At 38.1% G+C, this 27,947-nt stretch overlaps 2 protein-coding genes across 2 annotated transcripts; both read right to left on the bottom strand.

Moving 5' to 3' along the window:
* Window positions 1–11: 11 nt before the first annotated feature.
* LOC124379816 (sialoadhesin-like) lies at window positions 12–26,658 on the bottom strand. The gene is made up of 16 exons (XM_046840394.1): window positions 26,610–26,658; window positions 25,806–26,135; window positions 25,493–25,717; window positions 24,902–25,243; window positions 24,596–24,814; window positions 24,226–24,495; window positions 14,196–14,531; window positions 13,880–14,104; window positions 13,022–13,363; window positions 12,716–12,934; window positions 3,481–3,750; window positions 1,730–1,817; window positions 1,609–1,645; window positions 1,425–1,502; window positions 1,225–1,294; window positions 12–579 (listed from the first exon to the last, which is right to left on the bottom strand). Exons 1-15 carry the CDS (start codon window positions 26,656–26,658, stop codon window positions 1,241–1,243), a joined length of 3,084 nt encoding a protein of 1,027 aa, XP_046696350.1. The 3' UTR covers window positions 12–579; window positions 1,225–1,240.
* LOC124379678 lies at window positions 18,840–22,329 on the bottom strand. Its single transcript, XM_046840149.1, has 5 exons — window positions 21,393–22,329; window positions 20,528–20,857; window positions 20,215–20,439; window positions 19,677–20,018; window positions 18,840–19,591 (listed from the first exon to the last, which is right to left on the bottom strand). The coding sequence occupies exons 1-5, from the start codon at window positions 21,439–21,441 to the stop codon at window positions 19,359–19,361; spliced, it is 1,179 nt and encodes a 392-aa protein (XP_046696105.1). The 5' UTR covers window positions 21,442–22,329; the 3' UTR covers window positions 18,840–19,358.
* Window positions 26,659–27,947: the final 1,289 nt, after the last annotated feature.

Genomic DNA, 27,947 nt, shown 5'->3' with positions numbered 1-27,947 from the left:
AAGGAACTACAAATACAAAATCCCTGAATCCTGGCACTTGATATGTAAACTCATACATTTTATGAAATTCTTATTGTAAGTTTTCTATTTGAAGGAGGATAAAACTGCTTACTTATCAGTTATCATCATTAACCAGATTTTCAGTGCAGATTTACAGCCCATGAAAATAACATATAGGATCAGACAACAGCAAACAAAGCTATAAAATGTTTAGCAAAAATAAAGATAAAAATAGAGTAATAAAAATGAGATCAACAGAACAGAACTGCCTGAAACAATGTGCACATGAACTGAAATCAAGCATGTGAATTAACAAGTAGGAGAAAAAGCTAAATCGGTAGAATATAGAGCAAAAAGGAAGGCCACTAAACACATTATATATGTATGTGCATGTATTTGATATATAAAAATGTGAAAAGACAATAAAAAAGGAGATGCTTCAATAACAATATAATGTCTTGATGCTGTGTAACATATTCTTAACCTCTTGCATCCTTCCTGTGATGTTTATGATCCTCAATGTGAACTAAAAGTCAATTTTTGAATAATATTCTCCTGACTGAGACGAGTAGCCACACACTGAAAAAACACCACACGTTATCACATTACACACTGCAATGAAATAATTTTTTGCACACACTTTCAGCCTTTGCTCACATAGGACAAGGTTACTTGCTATACTTGCTATACTTGTTTTTGTCTTTTGTCTTGTCTTGTGTTGTCTGTCTGTACTGTTCTTTTGTTTGCACTGTTTGCACCAGGCTGCACTCGATGCACTTTATGTTGTTTTGTTGTTTAGTGTAGCACCAGGGTTCCGGAGGAACGTTGTTTCGTTTTTACTGTGTACTGTGTACCACTGTGTATAGTAAAAATGACAATAAAAGCCACTTGACTTGACTTGACTTGACTTGGTTGCAGGTGTAAAAAATATTTATGTGTCACATTCTGTAAAATGTATATTGTTGCGTTTACATAAATGCAAATTAGGAGAAAAAATTACAGTACAAATCAATTAAAAGATCTTATCTTGAAATGAAAGATAAAACATAACATCTGTACTGTTCAGGTAATGGAGAGGTCACAGTGACAATGGTCTGGGCTGATTTAATACCGCTAGCTCTTTTATCAAACATGAGTAACTAGTTTTAAGAAGTTGCACCATCTAGTGTCAGTCTCAGGAACTACATTTTATTCACTTCAGTCTGGTGAAGCTGGTACACTTACCGTCAGTGTGTCATAATTAAGGACGTGGCTGCAGGGTTCGGTGTTGGCTCTTGACAGAGCTTTTAATATTCTAGATGGAAAAGATTAGAGAATGAAGAATAAAGAATGTGGACGGAATGTGTTGCTAACACACACACACACACACACACACACACACACACACACACACACACACACACACACAAAGACTGTGTACATACTTGCAGAGTATCATAATCTGGGGACATCGCCATGAGCTGCAGTGTTGTGTATGTGTCGCCTTCAGGTGCCGGAGCCCTCTGAGAAAAATAAACACAATTTTCCAATCTTTTTTTTATTTACAGCTTTATAGGATCTAGAGTTTGATAATAAATAAAGACATAGAGTACACGGGTCTCTCAGTACCTGAATGTCAGTGTCTCTATTTGCTATTCTCTTCCTCCTATTCACACAAATAACATAAAACACAGCTCTTCAATCTGTTCTTGTTTAATTCAGATATTTATATAATAAAATAGTTACTCACATAATGACCAGAACAGCAATAAGAAGAAGCAGAGTAAGAACGAGTACAGCAGCTCCCCATGCAGCATGGAGCTTCCACACCTCATCACCTGAGGGAAAGAGAAGCTTTTATTACAGGTACAGAGACAAATATAATTTACTGCAGCAATGAAATCATCAAATCTAAGTAAATACATTTCACCCAGGATGTGGACTTTTACTCAGTAAACACAACTAGTAAAACTTTACTCATGTATACACCACTTGGAGATACAGCGGGGAAAATAAGTATTTGACAACTCAGCATTTTTATCAGTAAGGGGATTTCTAAGTGGGTTATTGACACAATTTCCACCAGATGTAGCCATCAAGCCAAATATTGAATACTTACAAAGAAATCACAACATTTAAGTATACAAGTTGAGTCATAATAAATAAAGTGAAATGACACAGGGAATAAGTATTAAACACACTTTATTTAATACTTTGTAGAAAAGCCTTTGTTGGTGATTACAGCTTCTAGACGCCTCTTGTATGGAGAGCCCAGTCGTCTGCATTGCTCAGGAGTTATTCTGGCCCATTCTTCTACATAAATGGTCTTTAAATCTTGAAGGTTCCTTGGGCCTCTTCTATGAACTTCGATCTTTAGTTCTGTCCATAGATTTTCTATAGGATTTAGGTCAGGTGATTGACTGGGCTATTCATCCAACTTGATTTTCTTTCTTTGAAACTTCATTGTTTCCTTGGCCTTGTGTTTGGTATCATTATCTTACTGAAATGTCCACCCTCTTTTCATTTTCAGCTTTCTGGTAGATGGCAGCAGATTTTTATCCAGAATGTCCCGGTACATTTCTCCATTCATCCTGCCTTCAATAATATGAAGTCTGCCAGTACCCCTTGCTGAAAAGCAGCCCCAAACCATGATGCTTCCACCCCCAAACTTAACTGTTGGTATGGTATTCTTGGGGTGGTGGGCAGTGCCATTTCTTCTCCAAACATGGTGTGTAGAATGATTGCCAAAAAGGTCAGTTTTGCTTTCATCTGACCATACTATAGTCTCCCAATAATCCACAGGCTTCAAACTTTAACCGAACCTCAACATGCTCTTTGTTCAGCAATGGAGTCTTGCGTGGTGAGCGTGCATTCATGCCATGGCGGTTCAGTGCATTGCTTATAGTTTTCTTCAAAACACCAGTACCTGCTGATGCAAGGTCTTCCTCAAGTTCTGCCCAAGTGGTTCTTTGCTCTTGGCAAATGCACCAATAACCATTCCCATCAAAATGCTTTTCAACGATAAGATTACGACGATCTTGAGAGAGTTCTTTGCTTTTACCCATCATGAAGTATTTCCTGTGTGCCTCCTGGGTAATGAGAAGCCTTTATAGGCCATCAATTAGGACTAAAGCAGCTGATATCAATTAGTACTGATAGGGGGCAGGGTTTCTCTCTCAATACTGACAGATTTCAGGTGATCTCCTGGCTTTCTATGCCATTTTGCACCTTGTGATCTTCATGTGTTCAATACTTATTCCCTATTTCACTTTATTTATTATCACTCAACTTGTATACTTAAATGTTGTGATTTCTTTGTATGAATTGAATATTTGGCTTGATGGCTACATCTGGTGGAAATTTTGTGTCAATAGCCCACTTAGAAATCCCCTTACTGATAAAAATGCTGATGTGTCAAATACTTATTTTCCCTGCTGTATGCTGACATATGAAAATAATCTTTCAGCTTCAGGGTGAAGCTACAGTACACATAACACTTACGTAACAAATTCAGGTGTACAGGTGTAGAGTTGTGACGTCCCAGCTGGTTGTGAGCAGTGCTGTAGTACGTTTCATTGTGATTGGTGTTGATGTTGTTGATGCTGTAATTCTGGCTTGTTGTCAGCAGTGTGTCTGTAGATTCTCTCTGCTTAAACCAGGAGTAGGTGTGAACAGGAGGGTCTGCATCACTGCTACAGCTCAGAGTCACTAAATCCCCCTCCACTATGTTTCCAGATGGATGAACCACTGCTCTGGTGTTTTTAGGGGAATCTGGTCAGAAATACAACAACTGAATCAGCTGGTGTTGGTTCAGGATCAGCATTTGTTATATAAAAATACTGTGTTTGAGAAAAGTTAAATCCACACTCACACACTGGAGGAGATCGGAGAATGTTGTGGCCTTCAACAGCACAGCTGTAACTGACCTCACCACTGACTGCAGCTACAGAGCAGGAGGCAGATTTACACTCATTCACCCGCTGTCCGTTCTTGTACCAGATGTAAGTCGGATTGTTAGACAGAGCGCAGGTGGTGTTACAGCTCAGCTCCATGTCCTGATCAGTCCAGTCTGATACTGTAACCTTCAGATCTGCAAATTATAGAAAGTATGTGAGTAATTACTTTGCTCTCTATTCACTTTATTTAGTAAATATATACTTGTATAACTGTACATCACCTGTAACAGACAGAGCGACTCCAGGTTCTCCAGTGTAATCACATCCATCAGTGTAGAATCTGAATCTGTATGTTTGAGCATCTGTCTCTCTCAGGTTAGTGATTCTCAGACTACAGTTATTCTGAGAGTTCTGTGTGTCCTGCACTCGGCCCTGATACTCCTCATCCTCTCTCACATCCACAGGCTCATCTTCAGCCTTCTGTTTAATGAACCACACTGATGTTCTCACTGTGTTTTCTGCAGGGTGCGTATAAGAGCAGGAGAGATCAACTTTCAGAGCACACACATGATCAGGAGTGTAAGTCACACACCAACACGCCTTACTCATTACACCTGAAACATATAGAGAGGTAATAACTGTGGGAGGATCTTCTTCTGAAGCCTGGCATCCCATAATTATCATCCTGTCCTGTTTATAAATGTGGTATGAAGATATTAAATTTTATTTCAAAAATTAAGTGTCTTGTAAATTTTATTGGAAACTTGAGAGGGAGGAATCTGGACAGATTTACTCTGACACTTACACACTGGAGGAGAGCGACGTTCACTCTCATACGCCCTACAGGAGTAGCTGCCTTCATCATGTAGACTAGTCGAGTCGAGGACAATGAAGTTGTCATTTGTAGTTTTTAACTTTTGGCCATTCTTGTACCAGTGGAAATTGTATGGACTGAGACTGCAGGTGAAACTACAGGTCAGTTTTACTTCTCTCTGTCCTTCAGTGTTAGGATCCACCTTCACCTGCAAATCTACACACAATAATGTACAAAACTCTGTAAATACTACAGACCTGTTATATATCATATAATACTGCAAAGTCTATGTGTGCATTATTACCTGTAACAGTCAGATGAACTCCAGATGGCGCTGATATCCAGTCACTGCTCTGTGTTTTAAATCTAATGTTATAAACTCCAGAGTCACTCATACTTACATTTTCCACTGACAGCGCACAGTCAGATGGCCAGAATCGAAGTCGTCCTGAATATTGTGGATCTTTACTAAGTTCTTGTGGTTCTCCTTCAGAGCTCTGGACTCAATACCACTCTCTCTGTGTGACACTGGAGTGATCAGGTTTTGTAATTGTACAGGGGATTTTTACTAAAGATTCAGCAACAGCACAGAAACTCTGAGTGGGGAAAGTTACACTGGGCTGAGCCTGAACTCCTGGAACACACACACACACACACACACACACACACACACACACACACACACACACACACACACACCCCTCAGAAGCAGAAATTAAAGTGATACTCGTACACTGACCAGGAAGGGTGTTACATCAGATTTCACCACTGATGCTGATGTTTTCAGTCACACAGAGCGATTGAACCAAGATCGTGTAAAAATGACATGTAAAAATAGATCTCAGTTTGAAACAGTTCACAAACTTCCTCTGTCTTTGTAGAATATAAACAGTACAAATAATAATACATGCCTAATATACATCATGATTTTACATTCGCATGTTTTCGGGAGAAGTCGCAATAATTAATTTTGTTTCTTCCTCTGTAAATCCTGATGTTTACTCTACAGCACCCTACAAAGGATCTTTTCTGCACACAGACTGAAAGGATACAGCAACGACATAATCGCACAGAAAAACAGTAAAAAAAGCTGAAATATATGAGAAGTTTACCAGTCAGTAACACGAGGATTGCAGCTGCTGCTGTAATGTTTCTCATCATTCTGTCAGACAGACGACACTTAAAGATCCACCAGGTGTTGAATTTAATGCAAAAATCTCCTTAGAATTGCAAAATAAACCTATCTTATACTTTTAATCAACGTTAAATGTCAACCAGTTTGTCTCTCTGTGACCCGTACTGTATTTGTGAGCACCCGCAGTAAAGACCCCGAAGATGAGTCGTGACGTTACCACAGCATTGTGGTTATCAGTCTATTTCAGCTCATCTCTTCCCCTTTTGATGCATTAAAACAGAAATACATATGGTTAACACCCCTTTCTAGAATTATGGTTGGAATATTTGAGATATCATGAGAAACATTTAGTGATACATTAGCAACCATTCATCTAATATCATCATATCAACCACCAATAATATTATCACAACCTGGAATGCCTAGTTAAGCAGATTGATTAGCACAGCAACCAGCTAACAGCACTATTGAAATCACCTGGAATATCATAGCAACCAAAAAAGCAGCATTCGAACAAACCACTGATATTCCTTAGAGAACACCTAGAAATAACTGACCCGGCAACCACCTGGCAACCTACTAACAACCACATTAATATCATGGCAACCAACGAGAAACAGTCAATCTGAAAAGTGTCTAGATCTTTAAATGTATCCCTTAATTATCCAAAACAGGCTCTCATGAGGACCGTTCCAAGAAAGTCCCAAGACTAAGAGCTACCTCTGCTGCTAAATAAAATTAATCGAATTACGATCCTCAGATACCATTGATTTACATAAATGCTTCCCAGAGTTCAGGTGGCAGACTAATTCTAACATCCACTGTTGAGAGGAAACATCATGAGTCAGACCTTCATGGTCAAATTGTGGAAAAGAAACAATTACTTTAGAAGAGCAACAGAAGAGACTTGCTTGGGAGTGGAAAACTGTCCTTTGTCTGATGAGTCCAACTGGAAAGTACAATGAGCCCAATCACAACTATCATTCACATCAGAGCTATTTGTCCATGAAGGAGTGTGATTAAGAGTGCTGCACCAGATGATCTAGCCTTTACAATCACCTGACCTAACTCCAAGTGTGATGGTTTGGGATGAGTTTTAAAGAAGAATGAAGGAGTAGCAGCCAACAAGTAGGACCAGTAGATGCAGTGCTGCAGGAAAAATGAACTGATGAGTCAAAAGGTTAATAGCATCCTCAATGCTGAGATATACAAGCAGATATTTATCCATCGTGCAAAACCGCAGATGATGGGCCCCCTTCTGTAGTAGGACAATGACCCCCAACATACACTCAATGCCGGTAAAAAGTATTTTCAGTGTACAGAAAAGCCTAAAAATGATGGCTTGTGGTTTTGGGATCACATGAGGAGACAGGAGGCAGTCTACATCTACAGAAGATCTGTGGATAGTTTTTCAACATGTATGAAACAACCTACTGGCAGAGCTCCTTCAAAAACTGTGCCCAAGTTTACCTAGAAGACTTGAGGCTGTTTTGGGGGTCACACCAAATATTTATTTAATATTGGATTTAGCTTCTGTTCATTTACTTTTTTCTTTGTTAAAGAACAAAATAAATGAACACTTCTATTTTTAAACACATCCTCACCTTTTTTTGACTTCTAGAAACACACACACACACACACACACACACACACACACACACACACACACATACACCCACACACACTAGAAAGGGCGTGACCACAGATTTCACTGCAGCTGCTAGTCTCAGTCACACATAACAAGTGAAACTAGAATGAGCAAAAATGACAATATAAATAGAACTCAGTTTAAAACAGTTCACCAACTTTCTTTGTTTATAGAATCCAAACAAATACAGTACAAATAAACTTACAAAGATAAAAAAAAAAGGTGCAGGATAGTGGTGCAGGATGAATTACAGTGCATGATACATTATAGTGTACTATATGACACCCTTAAAATGATCTACTCTCACTTTTCTGAACAGATGCAGTAGTGACACAGCAGCACAGAAAAACAGTAGAAAGAGCTGAATTGTATAAAAGGTTTACCACATGATGATGAAACATAATGACTGTTGCTGTAATGTTACTTATCTTTCTGCAAAACATGATGACATCAGCCATTGGACAGCTAATACTTAAAGATCCACCATGTGTTGAATTCAGTCCAAAAATATCAAAAGAAATACAAATGAAAGAACATTAACTGCCTTACTCAGCTTGTTCCTTTTTCAGCGACCCCTAGTGGCTGTTTTAGGCAAATTCAGTTTTAATCTCAGCCCTGACAATCCTAAACGTAGGATTTTTTTCACACTGCTCGCCACACATTATTTGCACTTTATAGGCTGGTGCTTTATCAATCTCTAATGGTGGAGGGGGGTCCGGGTCAACTTTGTTTCCTTCCAATGGGGTGGAACAAAGGTGAAATGTATTACTTGAATGGTACGATAAAACAGGGCTTAGCTTTTTCCTTGGCAAATTTGAGTGTTGTGTTTTGTGTTGAGAGCCAAACCATTTTTCCCAGTTAATATTGTGGGTGAAGGCATCTCCAATTCCTGGTGTCAAACGGCCCTTTTGAGGCATACATGGTTCCCCTGCCACTGGAAATAGGGGTGGTTGGTACCCCAACACACACTGGAAAGGATTGAGGTTTGTAGAGGAATTAGTAAATGTGTTTTGGGCATATTCTCCCTACATATAAAGAGTGTAAAAATAATAGTTTTAAAACTATAAGTTAAGAATTACAGCACTATATTGGGGAATTGGAAATACAAAAAATATATATATAAGAAAAATCATATAAAAGAAAAAACAAGAAGTGAATGTACTTATGTAAGCAACAATCGGGGGTTTAAACTGTGAGTGGACATAAAGCAGAAAACAGGAAGTTTTTTTTTCGACAGGAAATGGAAAATATAGTTATTTTGAACCAAACTATTAAGATGAAGATGCTGACAATGCTATTTTAGAGAGGAAAAAATTATGGACCATCGCCTTATTTCCTTTTGATGTTAGGAGATCACTGGGTTGTGAGCTGACAGAAGGGTTGGAATCCATATGCGGATTTATTAAAGAAACAAAATTCCAAACAATTCCTTAAACAAAAAGAGAAAAAGCAAGGTCGGTAAATACTAAGCGAGGTCATATATACAAAAAAAAAAAAAAAAGAACATGGATGGTTTGGTAATTTGTGAGAAAACAATTTTTTTTTTCTCAATTTTAGCATAGCTTAAGAACTGTCTAAAAAGGCTAAAAACACAAAGTGATCCTTTAACCAGAAGGGCTCATCATCCAGGTGACAGTTCCCTCTGGTGGCATGGTGTGGACATAGCAGCTAACAGATTTGTTTTAATGAAAAATCCTATAAACATTTACATTTCATTTACATTTATAAGTTTGTTTGAGCATTTGAGTTTGAGAGTATAATACATACACACACACACACACACACACACACACATATTGGGAATCAATTGAGAATGGATCCTCGAGAGTAGTGATGGGCAGATCGGATCATTTTACTCACTTGGTTCTTTGAATCTCATTCTTCGAAATGAACAAATCTTTTTTGAGTCATTTAGTTTATTTTGTTCCTTTGATCAGAAATAAAAAAAAAGTTACATTTTTAATTAGCAGATCCTCCCAACACATCTATATACACAAACTTTCACTATAATTCCTGAAATGAATTAATGAAAATAGTAGCTCACCTCTCATATCTTCTGGTCCGTGTCGTTAGTTCTTTTGTCGTGTGACTCCCATAATTATTGTACCAATAATGTAAAAATTCAGACTTAAAAAAAAACGATCTATTGCATTGTAATAAAAGAACGAATGACTCGGACTAGAAAAGTCGAGGGTGAACTACTTCATTCTGTTTAATGTACACAGCCTACAGAGATTTTGCAATATTCGCCTCCAGTAGAAATGAACGAATACCTTTCGAGACTACTCATTCACATCAAAGACTCCTTAAAAATGAACGACTTGTTCTCTACTTGAAAGAGAGTGAAATGTGTGTGTGTGTCAATGAACAAATATATTCATCTAGCATACAGCCTACAAATGATCTGAACTACACACATACTTTTGTGAATAGATGCAGTAGTGACACAGCAACACAGGAAAACAGTAGAAAGAGATGAAATACATAAAAAGTTTACCAGTAACATGAAGATTGCAACTGTTGCTGTAATGTTTCTCATCTTTTTTAAACACAATGACATCAGCCTTCAGACAGCTGACACTCAGATTTAACACATTGAATTAAGCCCATAAATATCCTTAGACATACAAATTTATTCTTACTAACATTTAATTTACAATAATTAATCATTATGTTCCTTCTTCCTTCGTACTGCACTTGTCTCTGTAATGACACAATGTAATATAAACCGCAAAATACTGCAGAAATGGCTGTTTTAGCAACTTTTGTTTTATCCACAGCCCTGACAAAACTAAATGCAGAATTTCATAATAGGAAAATAGGATCGTTTTCATATTACAATGTTTAGCCCCCCCCACTGTTTCGTCGCATTCACCATGGACAATCCTTCATAGACCACTAGAGGTCTCCCTCTCTCACATTTCTTTTTGATTGTATGTTTGATTGTCCTGTTTGTGCACTCCTGTTTTATAATTACCCAACTTATTCAACCTTTTCCGCTGCTTGGCTATGAAGCATTATATGTTTATATATTGTTTTGTATCATGAATACCTTTTGCTGTCATATTGAGTGGATTGTTGCTTGCTTGTGTGTAACCTTTCTGAAATATTAGTGGCTAGAATTACTCTATTGTATCATCCCCAGCCTCATCACCAATACATTTTTTTTTTAAGATTTCACTGATTATTTTATTAGGTTGTTACTATAGAAACTGCAACACGTTGGTGTAAAAACATGAATATAAACCAGTCATCTGAATACAGGGGAAACTCCTGCTTTTATAGAAAATCTATCAACACTTTCTGACCAATAATTCATCAAATTGTTATCATGAATCACATTTTAAAAAACATACTGAGGTAAGTAATACTATAATCAATTCAGGCTAATCTAATTAGCATTCTGTAACTGGCAAGGCAGATAGTTATAGTCTAATGTTTAAGGACATTTTACTTCTGATTAATTCTGTAGAAAACTACATCGCATTAGTTATATATATGAGATGCAAACTGACAGAAACGTGTTGATATATAACAGAAGGCCTAAAAAGCATACTGTAAATAGAACACAAAAAAAGGAGCATTGCAAATTGAATAGCATTAAAATAAAAGAATAAAATATTCATAAAGATTGTAATGAAACAAAAAAATCTAATTGTATTAATAATCAGAAAAAAAAAGAAATCGTTAAACCTTAAAAAGTCTATATTAAAAAACTATATGAGCACTACAATAGACTACTGAAGCGTCAATACTGCTACTTTAATGAAATGCCAAAGCTGTATTTGTTTTCTTGTTTATTTTGGATACAGGATGGAACAATCACGTCTGTCTCAGCACTTGCTTTTTCTGGGGATATTTTGGATCAAGCTGTAGATGACAGATGAATCATCATTGGCCACAAACCTGTGGAACAAAAAAGATGATCAATTGACTAGCTTAATGCACTGTCTTACATTACTAAGCCTATCTGCAAGAAACAATAACAGGCTAAATTCAGTTTATAAAGTAGCAGAGCAGCACAGTTAGTGTTGGAGAAATGATCATGATTTGCTCACTGGGTGGCAGCATTGCTCCTGTGAATGCGTACAGCAGGGTAATGAACATCCTCTTGATCTGTGGTGTCTGAAAGAAGTCTGGGTGACGGAGACCCTTCCTGTGCGTGTTTAAAAACAACACTGGCATAGTTAATGTTCTTCCGATCATCTGAGGTGACTCTCTTTCCGTGGTTCGGGACATTGACATACACTGGAGATGATTGAAGCTGAAAAAGAGAGCTGCTGAAAGAAGTGCTGAAAGAAGTGCTACTGCTAGGAAGACAACCAGACCCACCATGCTGAACTTGAACACCGTGTTCTTCTCTGAGATATCCAAAATAAATTGAATCACATATATCAATCACATCGTGTGTCTCATGACATTTCAAGAAAAGCTAGAAAAGGCTAGCCAAAACAGTTCAAAACAGTTGTTAAACCATTTTTCGTTTTCTTTCCTGCAACATTTACATTAAAACACATTTCCCTTCATGTCAAATCCCGCAGGAAAATGTTTAGAAAAGTGCCCAGAAAAAAATGCACGGAAAACCTGGGGTCATTTTTATGAGGTTATTGATGCTGCTTCTGCTAGAGCTTATTTATTCGGCACAGCTGTGGCTGCAGTGAAAGGAGATTTGTTAAATTGTTTTCATTGGGCTTCTTGCTTTAGTAATGGCATTCATTCACACTGCATGAGAGACCTGTCTGTGATGTTTCTGTATTTTATTAATATAGACGTGGTGCAATATTGAGAGTATTAACAGTATTGACAGGATTTAGGCACAACACCACAGAAGACTGAGGGGTTAGGGTTAGGGCACAGCCCGCCACTGACAAAAGTGTTTACTGACTGTAGAAAATGTAAGACTTATTTTAAAGCATGAACTTTACCTAACACATGCAGGTGTATGGGTGTAGATTTTTGCCGTCCCAACTGGTTGTGAGCAGGGCAGTAGTACGTTTCATTATGATTGGTGTTGTCAGCAGTGTGTCTGCAGCTGCTCTCTGCTTAAACCAGGTGTAGGTGTGAACAGGAGGGTTTGCATCACTGCTACAGCTCAGAGTCACTAAATCCCCCTCCACTATATTTCCAGAGGAATAAACCACTGCTCTGGTGTTTTTAGGGGAATCTGTATAGAAATACAACAACCGAATCAGAAGGAAAGTGTTTGAAGGAAAGTGTTTGAGGAAAGTTAAATCCACACTCACACACTGGAGGAGATCGGAGACTCTCATGGCCTTCAACAGCACAGCTGTAACTGACCTCACCACTGACTGCAGCTACAGAGCAGGAGGCAGATTTACACTCAATCACCTGCTGTCCGTTCTTGTACCAGATGTAAGTGGGATTGTTAGACAGAGTGCAGGTGGTGTTACAGCTCAGCTCCATGTACTGATTAGTCCAGTCTGATACTGTAACCTTCAGATCTGCAAATTATAGAAAGTATGTAAGTAATTACATTGCTCTCTATTCACTTTATTTAGTAAATATATACTTGTAAAACTGTACATCACCATTAACAGACAGAGCGACTCCAGGTTCTCCAGTGTAATCACATCCATCAGTGTAGAATCTGAATCTGTATGTTTGAGCATCTGTCTTTCTCAGGTTAGTGATTCTCAGACTACAGTTATTCTGAGAGTTCTGTGTGTCCTGCACTCGGCCCTGATACTCCTCATCTTCTCTCACATCCACAGGATCACCATCAGCCTTCTGTTTAATGAACCACACTGATGTTCTCACTGTGTGTTCTGCAGGGTGCGTATAAGAGCAGGAGAGATCAACCGATGTGCCTTTCAGAGCACACACATGATCAGGAGTGTAAGTCACACGCCAACACGCCTTACTCATTACACCTGAAACATATAGAGAGGTAATAACTGTGGGAGGATCTTCTTTTGATGCCTGCCTTCCACAATTGAGTTTTGATTACAAAATGAATTGTCTCTTAAATTTTCTTGGAAACATGACAGGGAGGAATTTCAATCTGGAAAAACACATTACTAATACATGATTACTCTTTTCAGTTTGATGCTGTGGGACAGATTTTGTTTGGTCATATTCCAGCTTGCTTATTCAGTTATTCTTCCAGTAGTAATTTATCTAGTTTGTATGACTTCTTATATTTCCTTTAAATTGTCATGCTGCAACTGTTATATCTATTAATGATAGATGCCTATGTTTGTACCAAGGACTGTATGACCTTCAACAATGTTTTTGTTCACCATTAAACGTTGGATATCTTTTATACACGTCCTGATGTCTGTGTTACTGATATTCCCAAATCTGTACTGGAATGTACAAGTGTAATGAGTCTTTTGGAGTCACAGCTGGCTTAGAGACAAACCTAACAGATTTATTCTGACACTTACACACTGGAGGAGAGCGGTGTTCACTCTCATACACCTTACAGGTGTAGCTGCCTTCATCATGTTCATTAGTTGGGTCAAGGACAATGAAGTTATCATATGTATATTTAGGGTACTGGCCATTCCTGTACCAGTAGAAATTGTATGGACTGAGACTGCAGGTGGAGCTACAGGTCAGTTTTACTTCTCTCTGTCCTTCAGGTTTAGGATCCACCTTCACCTGCAAATCTACACACAATAATGTACAAAAACTCTGTAAATACTACAGACCTGTTACACATCATATTATACAACAAAGAATATATGTGTGCATTATTACCTGTAACAGTCAGATTAACTCCAGATGGCGCTGATATCCAGTCACTGCTCTGTGTTTTAAATCTAAAGTTATAAAATCCAGAGTCACTCAGTCTCACTTTGCTCACTGTCAGCTCACTGCCATACCCCCATGTGCTTACATACACTCGTCCTGAATATTGTGGATCTTTACTCAGGTCTTGTGGTTCTCCTTCAGAGCTCTGGACTCGATACCACTCTCTCTGTGTGACACTGGAGCGATCAGGTTTTGTAAATGTACAGGGGATTTTTACTGTAGATCCAGTAACAGCACAGAGACTCTGGGAGGAGAAAGTTACACTGGGCTGAGCCTGAACTCCTGGAACACACACACACACACACACACACACACACACACACACACACACACACACACAAAAACAGAAGCAGAAATTAAAGTAATGACTTGTGCACTGACCAGGAAGTATAACCAGAGTCTTAAGTGCTGCTGCTGCTCTCAGTCACACATAGTGAGTGAAACAAGAAGTTGTGAAAATGACAATAAAAATAGAACTCGTTTTGAAACTTCCTCTGGGTTTGTAGACTCTAGAACTGCAACAAAATAAACTCATGCAGATAAAGAACGGTGTAGGATACTAACACATTATAGTTTGTACAGTAATACGTGACTAATACACATATGATTTGACATACGTATGTGATCTTTTTATTTCTTGCTCTATACTGTACCTCCTGATGTTTACTCTACAGCACCCTACAAATGATCTTTTCTACACACAGACGTTTCTGAAAGGATGCAGTAGTCACACAGAAGCACAGAAAATCAGTAGAAAGAACTGAAATATATGAAAAGTTCACCTATCAGTAACATGAGCATTGCTGCTGTTGCTGCTGCTGTAAATTTTCTCGTCATTCTGTGAAAAACGCTGACATCAGCCTTTAAACAGCTGACACTGAGATCCACCAGGTGTTACATTTAGTCCAAAAATATCCTTAGAATTACAATATAAAACTTTCCTACTCTTTTAATAAACATTAACTGCCTAAATCAGCCTGTTACTCTTTCACTCATGCTGCACTCGTCTCTGTATGACACTTCCAGTAAAGACTCAGAATATGAATGATGTGTTCACACCAGCATTGTGTGAACCACACCAATGTGTTTTAGCCTCCTCTTTACTTTTAACCCTTTAAAAAAAGTAATTCAAGTTTCATTAATACCACATTCCTACTCGATTTTTCTTACCTCTGAGGAAAAAACAACACTGTTACTTTTAATTCTTTGATAATGTCTAAATGTAACGATGTTAATGTTGTGATGTAAATGTTCATTTTGTTATAATGTTTAGTAATGAATATTTGTCTTAATCAAACTACAAGTACAGAAATTAGGAAGTCCACGTGAAGTCCACGCGATTTGACCATAATCAGTTATTGCTAGGCTATTTCTAGCACCCTCTTGTGGCTGTTTAAGTCCTGGCGAAAATAAATTGTAGGATTTTTTTTTTTTTACATCACACTGCTCATTGCAAACTATTTGAGAAGAAGCTTCCACCAAATCAAGTCTGTTTTATAATCAGTTAAGATTCTGGTATTTCAAACTCTCCTTGTGGTGTTCGACACACACCAGTTTCACATACAGAGGTATTATACGTTTATCAGTCAACAGTCAGTCCTATAGCGTCTAATAGAGACAATTGATTTAAAAATGTATATATTTTTTTCCACATGTTAAGATGTTAACATGAATGTTAAAAAATATTATATATATTCAAATATAATGCAAATATTTATTAGGGAGTGGGTTTCATCCCTGTTTTTATGAGGAAGTTCAGGGAAGTTTTAGCTCTTGGGTGGTTGCTTGCTGCTGAAGGCAGGGTCAGTGGAAAAAGCCTTATATTTTGTTGTTTTTTTAATTGCAAGTGTGTTGGTATAGGATGAGAGTGGTTAGTGAAGATTTCCACATGTCCTACCCTGAAGGTCAGAGGCTTCATAGTCTCTCTGCACAACAATGGTAAAGAGAATGACCTCAGTCTGTCACTGGACACTGCATGAGCATGAGAATGAGAGAAAAAGATCAACACAAGTATGAGGACCATAGAAGATGTTCACTGTGTGGGCTTTTGCTGCCACACTTCACTGCTCTTGTGCTCTTCACAACAACGAGGATGCTGAAGTGACTATTATTTTACAACTCAGATGAGAGTTGTGCCACGAGTGTGCAGAATTTTTAGTCTGGAGGTTGCACAGTCCACAAGTATTGAGAAATATGTTTGTAACCCATTTTAATATCGAGCAGCCAACAGATTTAGTATAGCAACCACATAGCAACAGCCTATGAGCCTCAAACACAATGATATAATTTCAGTCACAAATGCTAACATGTTTACGCTACTAATATGCAGAGGAAATTGTCATTTATAATGATTTGTGACATTGAATTTAAAAAATATAGAGTTTATATTACATATTCTTTGAACTGCATTTAACTATTCCTGCACCTGACTAAAATAATTTCTAAACAATGTGTTTTTGCATCTACTGTGTAATTTATATACTTTAAATTCATGCTTGTATTAAAATTAAAATAAGAAACATATACTCTTTTATATGATTTAATTTTCTTTATGAAACAGTTAGGACTTAAACCAGGGTCAATGGCTTCATAGTCAAACCCACTAAAAGATGTGGCACAGAGCGGCATATGAACCTAATCAGAGATAGACTCAATGAAAAGGTGGAAGGTTTCATAATGTATTGATTATAAAGTAAAAAACAAGTATAAACAAAGAAGACAAGAAATAAAATATTAAACTGAAAATCTTCTTAAAGAACTCAAAAAGAGTTGTCTCAATTACTTTTTCTAGAAAAAAGCAGAGAAAAGCAAAATATATTGAAAACTTTAAAAGAGGCAAATTGAAACAATGCTGGGGACACGGGAAAAAAACCACTATCAGTAAACCATACAACATTAGGAAGCAAGTGAAAAGCTGCCACAAAGAAGGACCTTATATAGACTGTGGGAGATTGGGAACAGGTGAGCCAATTGAGCATTTGGAAGGAGCAAAGGCGACATCTGGTGGTAAAAGGAAATAACTACAAATACAAAACCCCCTGAATCCTGGCACTTGATATATAAACTCATACATTTTATGATATTCTTTTTGTAAGTTTTTTATTTAAAGGAGGTTGAAACTGCTTACTTATCAGTTATCATTATTAACCAGTTTTTCAGTGCAGTTTTACAGCACATGAAAACAACAAACAGGATCAGACAACAGCAAAGCTATAAAATGTTTATGGAAAATAAAGATAAAAATAGAGTAATAAAAATGAGATCAACAGAACAGAACTGCCTGAAACAATGTGCACATGAACTGAAATCAAGCATGTGAATGAACAAGGAGGAGAAAAAGCTGAAGTGGTAGAATATAGAGCAAAAAGGAAGGCCACTTTAACACATTATATATGTATGTGCTTGTATTTGATATATAAAAATGTGAAAAGACAATTAAAAAAAGGAGATGCTTCAATAACAATATGATGTCTTGATGCTGTGTAACTCATATTCTTAACCTCTTGCATCCTTCCTGTGGTGTTCATGATCCTCAATGTGAACTAAAAGTCAATTTTTGAATAATATTCTCCTGACTGAGCAGAGTAGCCACACACTGAAAAAAAACCACCACATGTTATCACATTAGACACTGCAATAAATTAATCTTTTGCATACAATTTCAGAATTTGCTCACATAGGACAAGGTTGCAGGTTTAAAAAATATTTGTGTTATGTTCTGTAAAATGTGTATAGTGTATAGTAACTAGAAGCAAAAAAAAATACAGAACAAATGTAAAGAAAGATAAAATAAAACATCTGTACTGTTCAGGTAATGGAGATGTCATGGTGACAATGGTCTGGGCTGATTTAATACCTTTAGCTTTTTTGAAACACCAGTAACTAGTTTCAAGAAGTTGCACCATCTAGTGTCAGTCTCAGGAACTACATTTTATTCACTTCAGTCTGGTGAAGCAGGTACACTTACCATCAGTGTGTCATAAATAAGGACGTGGCTGCAGGGTTCATTGTTGACTCTTGGCAGAGCTTTTAATATTCTAAATGGAAAAGATTAAAGAATGAAGAATTTGGATGGAATGTGTTGCTAACACACACACACACACACACACACACACACACACACACACACACACACACACACACACACACAAACAAAGACTGTGTACATACTTGCAGAGTATCATAATCTGGGGACATCGTCATGAGATGCAGTGTTGTGTATGTGTCACCTTCAGGTGCCAGAGCCCTCTGAGAAAAATAAACACAATTTTCCAATCTTTTTTTATTTACTTTATAGGATCTAGAGTTTGATGAAAATAAAGACATAAAGTACAAGGGTCTCTCAGTACCTGAATGTCAGTGTCTCTGTTTGCTCTTCTCTTCCTCCTATTCACACAAATAACATAAAACACGGCTCTTCAATCTGTTCTTGTTTCATTCAGATATTTATATAATAAAATAGTTCAGTTACTCACATAATGACCAGAACAGCAATAAGAAGAAAGAGAAGCAGAGTAAGAACGAGTACAGCAGCTCCCCATACAGCATGGAGCTTCCACACCTCATCACCTGAGGGAAAGAAAAGCTTTTATTACAGGTACAGAGACAAATATAATTTACTGCAGCAATGAAATCATCAAATCTTAATAAATACATTTCACCCAGTATATGGACTTTATTACTCAGTAAACACAACTAGTAAAACTTTACATGTGTATAAACCACTTAGAGATATGCTGATATATGAAAAGAAGGAGGGTTTGCATCACTGCTACAGCTTAAAGTCACTGCATCCCCCTTGACTGGACTTTCAGAGGAATGAACCACTGCTATGGTGTTTTTAAGGGGAATCTGATTGAAAATAAAACACCTGATGAATAAGATCATATAATTTGTAATCTGTCTATCTAAAACGTTGTTCTGTACGTTCTTGGTTGGTCTACACTCTCTGCATTTAAATGTATATATTTTATTCTTTGCCAAAAAATTTGTTTGTAAAAATTGGGCAGGTTGGTGTGGGTTGATGGTTTAAAATAAAAATGTCAGAGTACTTAACATTTAACACCCAATAAACAGAAGCTGGCAGTGTGGTGATGAAGTGGGTGAAGATCAAAATGGGGTCTTACAGACTGCAGGAGTGTGAGGTTTCTCATGTCCTGTTACAGCACAGGAGTAGCTGCCATCACTGCTGACTTCCAGATCCAGTTCATTTCTGTTCTGGTCAGGAACACGCTGTCCGTTCTTGTACCAGATGTAAGTGGGATTGTTAGACAGAGTGCAGGTGGTGATGCAGCTCAGCTTTTTATACCCATTTCCCCGGTCTGATACTGTAACCTTCAGATCTGCACATTAATAACCTGCTTAATCATTTTCAGCTGTTTATTGTTAGATTACTTAAATAAATTATATAACATTATGTGACATCACCTGTAACAGACAGAGCGACTCCAGGTTCTCCAGTGTAATCACCTCCATCAGTGTAGAATCTGAATCTGTATGTTTGAGCATCTGTCTCTCTCAGGTTAGTGATTCTCAGACTACAGTTATTCTGAGAGTTCTGTGTGTCCTGCACTCGGCCCTGATACTCCTCATCCTCTCTCACATCCACAGGATCATCATCAGCCTTCTGTTTAATGAACCACACTGATGTTCTCACTGTGTGTTCTGCAGGGTGCGTATAAGAGCAGGAGAGATCAACCGATGTGCCTTTCAGAGCACACACATGATCAGGAGTGTAAGTCACACGCCAACACGCCTTACTCATTACACCTGAAACATATAGAGAGGTAATAACTGTGGGAGGATCTTCTTCTGAAGCCTGGCCTTCCACAATTATCATCCTGTCTTGTTTATAATTGTAGTTCAATCAGAAGATATTGAGTTTTATTTAAAAAATTAAGTGTCTTGTAAATTTTACTGGAAACTTGAGAGGGAGGAATCTGGACAGATTTACTCTGACACTTACACACTGGAGGAGAGCGACGTTCACTCTCATACGCCCTACAGGAGTAGCTGCCTTCATCATGTAGACTAGTCGAGTCGAGGACAAATAAGTTGTCATTTGTAGTTTTTAACTTTTGGCCATTCTTGTACCAGTGGAAATTTAATGTATTGAGACTGCAGGTGAAACTACAGGTCAGTTTTACTTCTCTCTGTCCTTCAGTGTTAGGATCCACCTTCACCTGCAAATCTACACACAATAATGTACAAAACTCTGTAAATACTACAGACCTGTTATACATCATGTTATACTGCAAAGTCTATGTGTGCATTATTACCTGTAACAGTCAGATGAACTCCAGATGGCGCTGATATCCAGTCACTGCTCTGTGTTTTAAATCTAAAGTTATAAACTCCAGAGTCACTCACACTCACATTTATCACTGACAGCGCACAGTCAGATGGCCAGAACTGAACTCGTCCTGAATATTGTGGATCTTTACTCAGGACTTGTGGTTCTCCTTCAGAGCTCTGGACTCGATACCACTCTCTCTGTGTGACACTGGAGTGATCAGGTTTTGTAATTGTACAGGGGATTTTTACTGTAGATTCAGCAACAGCACAGAAACTCTGAGTGGAGAAAGTTACACTGTGCTGAGCCTGAACTCCTGGAACACACACACACACACACACACACACACACACACACACACACACACACACACACACACACACATACATCAGAAGCAGAAATTAAAACAATGACACATACACTGATCAGGAAGGGTGTTACTTTAGACTTCACCACTGATGCTGCTGTTTTTAGTCACACAGAGCGATTGAACCAAAATCATGTGAAAATGACATGTAAAAATAGATCTCAGTTTGAAACAGTTTACAAACTTCCTCTTGGTTTGAAGAATATAAACAGTACAAATAAACTCACACAGATGAAGAACGGTGGAGGATATTAATATATTGTTGTGTAAAATACATGCCTAATATACATCATGATTTTTTTTACATTCGCATGTTTTCAGTAAAAGTCTCAATAAATCGTTTATTTTCTTGCTCTGTAACTCCTGATGTTTACTCTACAGCACCATACAAAGGATCAATCTTGCACTCAGACTGAAAGGATACAGCAACGACATAATCACACAGAAAAACAGTAAAAAGAGCTGAAATATATGAGAAGTTTACCAGTCAGTAACACGAGGATTGCAGCTGCTGCTGTAATGTTTCTCATCATTCTGCCTTCAGACAGACGTCACTTAAAGATCCACCAGGTGTTGAATTTAATGCAAAGATTTCCTTGGAAACGCTTTCAAGAAATGCTTTCAAGAAATCTTACACTTTTAATAAACAATAACTTTCTCACTCAGTTTGTTCCTCCTTCACCCGTACTGTATTTGTGAGCACCAGCAGTAAAAGACTGTGATTATCAGTCTGTTTTAGCTCAATCTCTTCCCCTTTTGATGCATTAAAACAGAAATACATATGGTTAACACCCCTTTATTACTCTGTCTTTCTTTCTGTTGTGCTATAAAATAGCGTCTCTATAACTGATTTGATTTTCAGAATTAAGGTTGGAATATTTCAAATATCATGAGAACGATTTAATGATACATTAGCAACCATGTATCTAATAACATCATAACAACCACCAATAATATTATGGCATCCAATGAGAAAGATGCCAGCAACCCCTGGAATACAGAGGTAGCCAAATTGGTTAGCATAGCAACCAGCTAACAACACCATGGAAAGCACCTGGAATATCATGGCAACCAACAAGCAAAATGCTAACAAACCACTGATATCCTTTAGAAAACACCTAGCAATAACCAAACCTGTTTAGCACAGCAACCACCTGGCAACACCATAGCTTACACAGCCTCATCATCAGACATAATATTAATAACAATGATTATAATTTAATAAAGACTGAATAAGTACAAACTTGTGACTAAGAAAGTAAAACTACCCTTTGGCTCTCAATTCTAACACTTACACAGTTTGAAACACAGTCATTAACTAAAGCAGAAACAGTTGTCTAAAAGGCTTAAAACTGGGTAAGGAACAGCTAAACTCCGCTACAAAGGTGAGGTTGTGGAAGACAGTTTCATGCTGCACGTCATACACCTTTGCAAGATTAAGTATGTGTGAGATCAAATAAATTTCTCTTCCTCCGTAGGTGTAAAAAAGTCTAACTCAGATGTATTAATGTGTGCAGAGTTACACACGTGTTTTTCCAGTCGAACTTGGCTGTAACAGTTTCTCTCTGACCAACCAATCAGAGGATGGAAAAATGTTGGCGCTATTCTGGGCCAGCGAGCTGCCCTGTGAGGCAAATATGAAATCTGATTGGTTAAAGAAACAGACCAATTTCTAATATTCTCTAAGGTAAAAGGTCAGCAGTACTGATTCTGAAGGCTCTGTGCAGATTAGATTGATATGGCAGAACATAGAGGCTGAAATCTGATTGGACAAAAAGTCTAACCTCCACATACACGTACTGGAGCAGTGCAGCCGAGAGAAATGCTACGAAATGAAGAGAATAAACAGTACAGTATATACACTTTACCAGTCAAAGGTTTGGACACACCTTGTTATTCAAAGGTTTTTCTTTATTTGTAATGTTTTCCACTTTGTGTATTAATATTGAAGACATTGAATTTATGCCAAATGTGGAATTATCTGGTCAATATAAACGTGTTAAATAACCCAGACTATGCTTTCTATTTATTCAAAATAAATACAAACTCTGAAGAAAAAACACAATGAATAACAAAGAAACAATAAGCAACATGAAACATGGATCAAGGGTACAAAACCATGGAGAAGAAAAAAGTTGCAACAAACACTGAGTCTAAATACAAGTCTTAATTATCCCCAACAGGATTCAGGTGCACAGAGAGACATGTGACAGGACCCCTTAATGTGCAGTGGCTGATAGGAAATGTAGTTTGTAACAAAAAAATAATAAAAAAACAAAATTACATTTATAAAAGTTATAATGGAACTAAAACATAAATGTAAAATAAATATATATTATGAATCTAAATTCTCTTAAAAAATTTTTTTTACCTGAAAATAGATTTCTTAAGGTAAAGGTATACTTTAAAAGCACTACAACACACTACTGGAGCAAAAATACTGCTGTTCTGATGAAATGCCAAAGACGTTCTTCTTCTCCTGTTCAGTTTGAGTACAGAACAGAGCGTTCACATCTGTCTCAGCGCTTGCTTTTTCTGGGGACGTGCTGGATTTTGCTGTAGATCAGAGATGAATCATCTGTCATAAGCCTATGGAACAAAAAGAGGTGACTTAATGACAAGAATAATGCACATCTAATCAGTCAGTTAATGAAGTAGCCTGAGCAGCACAGTTAGTGTTGGTGTAATGATAATGATTTGCTCACTGGGTGGCAGCAGTGCTCCTACGAATATTCACAGCAGCGTACTGAACATTCTCCTCATCTGTGGTATCTGGAGGAAGTCTGGGTGAGCGAGACCGTCCCTGGCTGTGGGATTGTTTAAAAACAACACTAGCGTAGGCAACATTCTCCTGATCATCTGAGGTAACTCTCTGTCTGTGGTTAGAGGCTTGAACATTGTCATACACTGGAGCAGGCTGACGTTGGAAAAAGGAGCACAGAATTAAGTTTCTACTTGAACACGATCAAACAGTCGCTCCATTCAGTCACACTCACCTGTTCACCCTCGGCAGTGCTGCTGTGTTTATTAGCTGAGCTAGACTTCCGCTTCCTGTAGAACGCCAAGCACATGTTCATGCTAATTATAAATCGTTTTTTCAACATAATTAGTATGTTTGCATTTTACTTACCACATCCACAGAGCTCCTGAGAGGAGGGTTACTGCAAGGAAGACAACCAGACCCACCATGCTGAACTTTAACACTGTGTTGTTCTCTGAACCTTCAGAAATAAATCATAAAAAAGATGAGACACCATTTCATTGATATTTTTTCATCTGCTTCATATAGCTATGTGACAGTGTTACAATGCATTTACCTAACACATTCAGGTGTACGGGTGTAGAGTTGTGACGTCCCAGCTGGTTGTGAGCAGTGCAGTAGTAGAATCCATTGTGATTGGTGTTGATGTCGCTGATGCTGTAATTCTGGCTTGTTGTCAGCAGTGTGTCTGTAGATTCTCTCTGCTTAAACCAGGAGTAGTTGTGAACAGGAGGGTTTGCATCACTGCTACAGCTCAGAGTCACTAAATCCCCCTCCATTAGGTCTCCAGATGGATGAACCACTGCTCTGGTGTTTTTAGGGGAATCTGATCAGAAATACAACAAGTGAATCAGCTGGTGTTGGTTCAGGATCAGCATTTGTTATATAAAAATACTGTGTTTGAGAAAAGTTAAATCCACACTCACACACTGGAGGAGATCGGAGACTCTCATGGCCTTCAACAGCACAGCTGTAACTGACTTCACCACTGACTGCAGCTACAGAGCAGGAGGCAGATTTACTCTCATTCACCTGCTGTCCGTTCTTGTACCAGATGTAAGTGGGATTGTTAGACAGAGTGCAGGTGGTGTTACAGCTCAGCTCCATGTCCTGATCAGTCCAGTTTGATACTGTAACCTTCAAATCTGCAAATTATAGAAAGTATGTGAGTAATTACTTTGCTCTCTATTCACTTTATTTAGTAAATATATACTTGTATAACTGTACATCACCTGTAACAGACAGAGTGACTCCAGGTTCTCCAGTGTAATCACATCCATCAGTGTAGAATCTGAATCTGTATGTTTGAGCATCTGTCTCTCTCAGGTTAGTGATTCTCAGACTACAGTTATTCTGAGAGTTCTGTGTGTCCTGCACTCGGCCCTGATACTCCTCATCCTCTCTCACATCCACAGGCTCACCATCAGCCTTCTGTTTAATGAACCACACTGATGTTCTCACTGTGTGTTCTGCAGGGTGCGTATAAGAGCAGGAGAGATCAACCGATGTGCCTTTCAGAGCACACACATGATCAGGAGTGTAAGTCACACGCCAACACGCCTTACTTATTACACCTGAAACATATAGAGAGGTAATAACTGTGGGAGGATCTTCTTTTGAAGCCTGGCATCCCATAATTATCATCCTGTCCTGTTTATAAATGTGGTAAAAACTGTTAATATTGAGTTCAGATTACAAAATTAATTGTCTCCTAAATTTTCTTGGAAACATGATACTGAGTTTTATTTCGAAAATTAAGTGTCTTGTCAATTTTATTGGAAACTTGAGGGGAAGAATCTGGACAGATTTACTCTGACACTTACACACTGGAGGAGAGCGACGTTCACTCTCATACGCCCTACAGGAGTAGCTGCCTTCATCATGTAGACTAGTCGAGTCGAGGACAATGAATTTGTCATTTTTCTTTTTTAACTCTTGGCCATTCTTGTACCAGTGGAAATTGTATGGACTGAGACTGCAGGTGAAACTACAGGTCAGTTTTACTTCTCTCTGTCCTTCAGTGTTAGGATCCACCTTCACCTGCAAATCTACACACAATAATGTACAAAACTCTGTAAATACTACAGACCTGTTATATATCATATTATACTGCAAAGTCTATGTGTGCATTATTACCTGTAACAGTCAGATGAACTCCAGATGGCGCTGATATCCAGTCACTGCTCTGTGTTTTAAATCTAAAGTTATAAACTCCAGAGTCACTCACACTCACATTTTTCACTGACAGCGCACAGTCAGATGGCCAGAATTCAAGTCGTCCTGAATATTGTGGATCTTTACTCAGGTCTTGTGCTTCTCCTTCAGAGCTCTGGACTCGATACCACTCTCTCTGTGTGACATTGGAGTGAGCAGGTTTTGTAATTGTACAGGGGATTTTTACTGAAGAATCAGCAACAGCACAGAAACTCTGAGTGGAGAAAGTTACACTGGGCTGAGCATGAAGTCCTGGAACATACACACACACACACACACACACACACACACACACACACACACACACACACACACACACACACACACACACACACCTCAGAAGCAGAAATTAAAGTGATTCTTGTACACTGACCAGGAAGGGCGTTACATCAGATTTCACCACTGATGCTGCTGTTTTTAGTCACACAGAGCGATTCAACCAAGATAGTGTGAAAATGACATGTAAAAATAGATCTCAGTTTGAAACAGTTCACAAACTTCCTTTTGGTTTGTAGAATATTAACTAATATACATCATGATTTTACATTCACATGTTTTCGGGAAAAAAAATACAATAATTCGTTTATTTTCTTGCTCTGTAACTCCTGATGTTTACTCTACAGCACCATACAAAGGATCAATTCTGCACACAGACTGAAAGGATACAGCAACGACATAATCACACAGAAAAACAGTAAAAAGAGCTGAAATATATGAGAAGTTTACCAGTCAGTAACACGAGGATTGCAGCTGCTGCTGTAATGTTTCTCATCATTCTGTCAGACAGACGTCACTTAAAGATCCACCAGGTGTTAAATTTAATGCAAAAATGTCTTTAGAAATGCAAAATCCTTCACCCGTACTGTATTTGTGAGCACCAGCAGTAAAGACCCCGAAGATGAGTAGTGACGTTACCACAGCATTGTGGTTATCAGTCTATTTCAGCTCAGCCTCTTCCCCTTTTGATGCATTAAAACAGAAATACATAGGGTTAACACCCCTTTTCAGAATTATGGTTGGAATGTTTGAAATATCATGAGAAACATTTAGTGATACATTAGCAACCATTCATCTAATAACATCATATCAACCACCGATAAAATTATCACAACCTGGAATGCCTAGTTAAGCAGATTGATTAGCACAGCAACCAGCTAACAGCACTATTGAAATCACCTGGAATATCATTACAACAAAAAAAGCAGCATTCTAACAAACCAATGATATTCCTTAGAGAACACCTAGAAATATCTGACCTGGTTCGCACAGCAACCACCTGGCAACCTACTAACAACCACATTAATATCATGGCAACCAACGAGATACAGTCAATCTGAAAAGTGTCTAGATTTTTCAATGTATCCCTTAATTATCCAAAACAGGCTCTCATGAAGAACATTCCAAGTAAGTCCCAAGACTAAGAGCTACCTCTGCTGCTAAATAAAATGATTCGAATTACGATCCTCAGATACCATTGATTTACATAAATGCTTCCCAGAGGTCAGTTGGCAGACTAATTCCATCATCCACTGTTGAGAGGAAACATCATCAGTCAGACCTTCATGGTCGAATTGTGAAAAAAAAACAATTACTTTAGAAGAGCAACAGAAGAGACTTGCTTGGGAGTGGAAAACTGTCCTTTTTCTGATGAGTCCAACTGGAAAGGACATTGAGCCCAATCACAACTATCATTTACATCAGAGCTATTTGTCCATGAAGGAGTGTGATTAAGAGTGCTGCACCAGATGATCCAGCCTTTACAATCACCTGACCTAACTCCAAGTGTGATGGTTTGGGATGAGTTTTAAAGGAGAATGAAGGAGTAGCAGCCAACAAGTAGGACCAGTAGATGCAGTGCTGCAGAAAAAATGGACTGACGAGTGAAAAGGTTAATAGCATCCTCAATGCTGAGATATACAAGCAGATATTTATCCATCGTGCAAAACCGCAGATGATGGGCCCCCTTCTGTAGTAGGACAATGACCTCCAACATACAGACAATGCCGGTAAAAAGTATTTTCAGTGCAAAGAAAAGCCTAAAAATTATGGCTTGTTGTTCTGGTA

The sequence above is a fragment of the Silurus meridionalis genome, chromosome 26, assembly GCF_014805685.1.
Source record: "Silurus meridionalis isolate SWU-2019-XX chromosome 26, ASM1480568v1, whole genome shotgun sequence".
In the NCBI taxonomy this organism is placed as follows: domain Eukaryota; kingdom Metazoa; phylum Chordata; class Actinopteri; order Siluriformes; family Siluridae; genus Silurus; species Silurus meridionalis.
Note: the sequence above shows the minus strand (reverse complement) of the source record. Positions and strands in the feature narration are given on the sequence as shown.

What these genes read in the sequence shown, in the direction of transcription:
- LOC124379678 (XM_046840149.1), bottom strand. Translation starts at nt 21,441, where the DNA reads ATGATGAGAAACATTACAGCAGCAGCTGCAATCCTCGTGTTACTGACT. An exon ending in AGTTCATCTGACTGTTACAG is followed by an intron (nt 20,440 to 20,527) that starts GTAATAATGCAC and finishes TATTGTGTGTAG; the next exon opens with ATTTGCAGGTGAAGGTGGAT. An exon ending in AGTCGCTCTGTCTGTTACAG is followed by an intron (nt 19,592 to 19,676) that starts GTGATGTCACAT and finishes ATTAATGTGCAG; the next exon opens with ATCTGAAGGTTACAGTATCA.
- LOC124379816 (XM_046840394.1), bottom strand. Translation starts at nt 26,658, where the DNA reads ATGATGAGAAACATTACAGCAGCAGCTGCAATCCTCGTGTTACTGACT. An exon ending in CGTACACCTGAATGTGTTAG is followed by an intron (nt 14,532 to 24,225) that starts GTAAATGCATTG and finishes TGTGTGTTCCAG; the next exon opens with GAGTTCAGGCTCAGCCCAGT. An exon ending in AGTCGCTCTGTCTGTTAATG is followed by an intron (nt 12,935 to 13,021) that starts GTGATGTACAGT and finishes TATAATTTGCAG; the next exon opens with ATCTGAAGGTTACAGTATCA.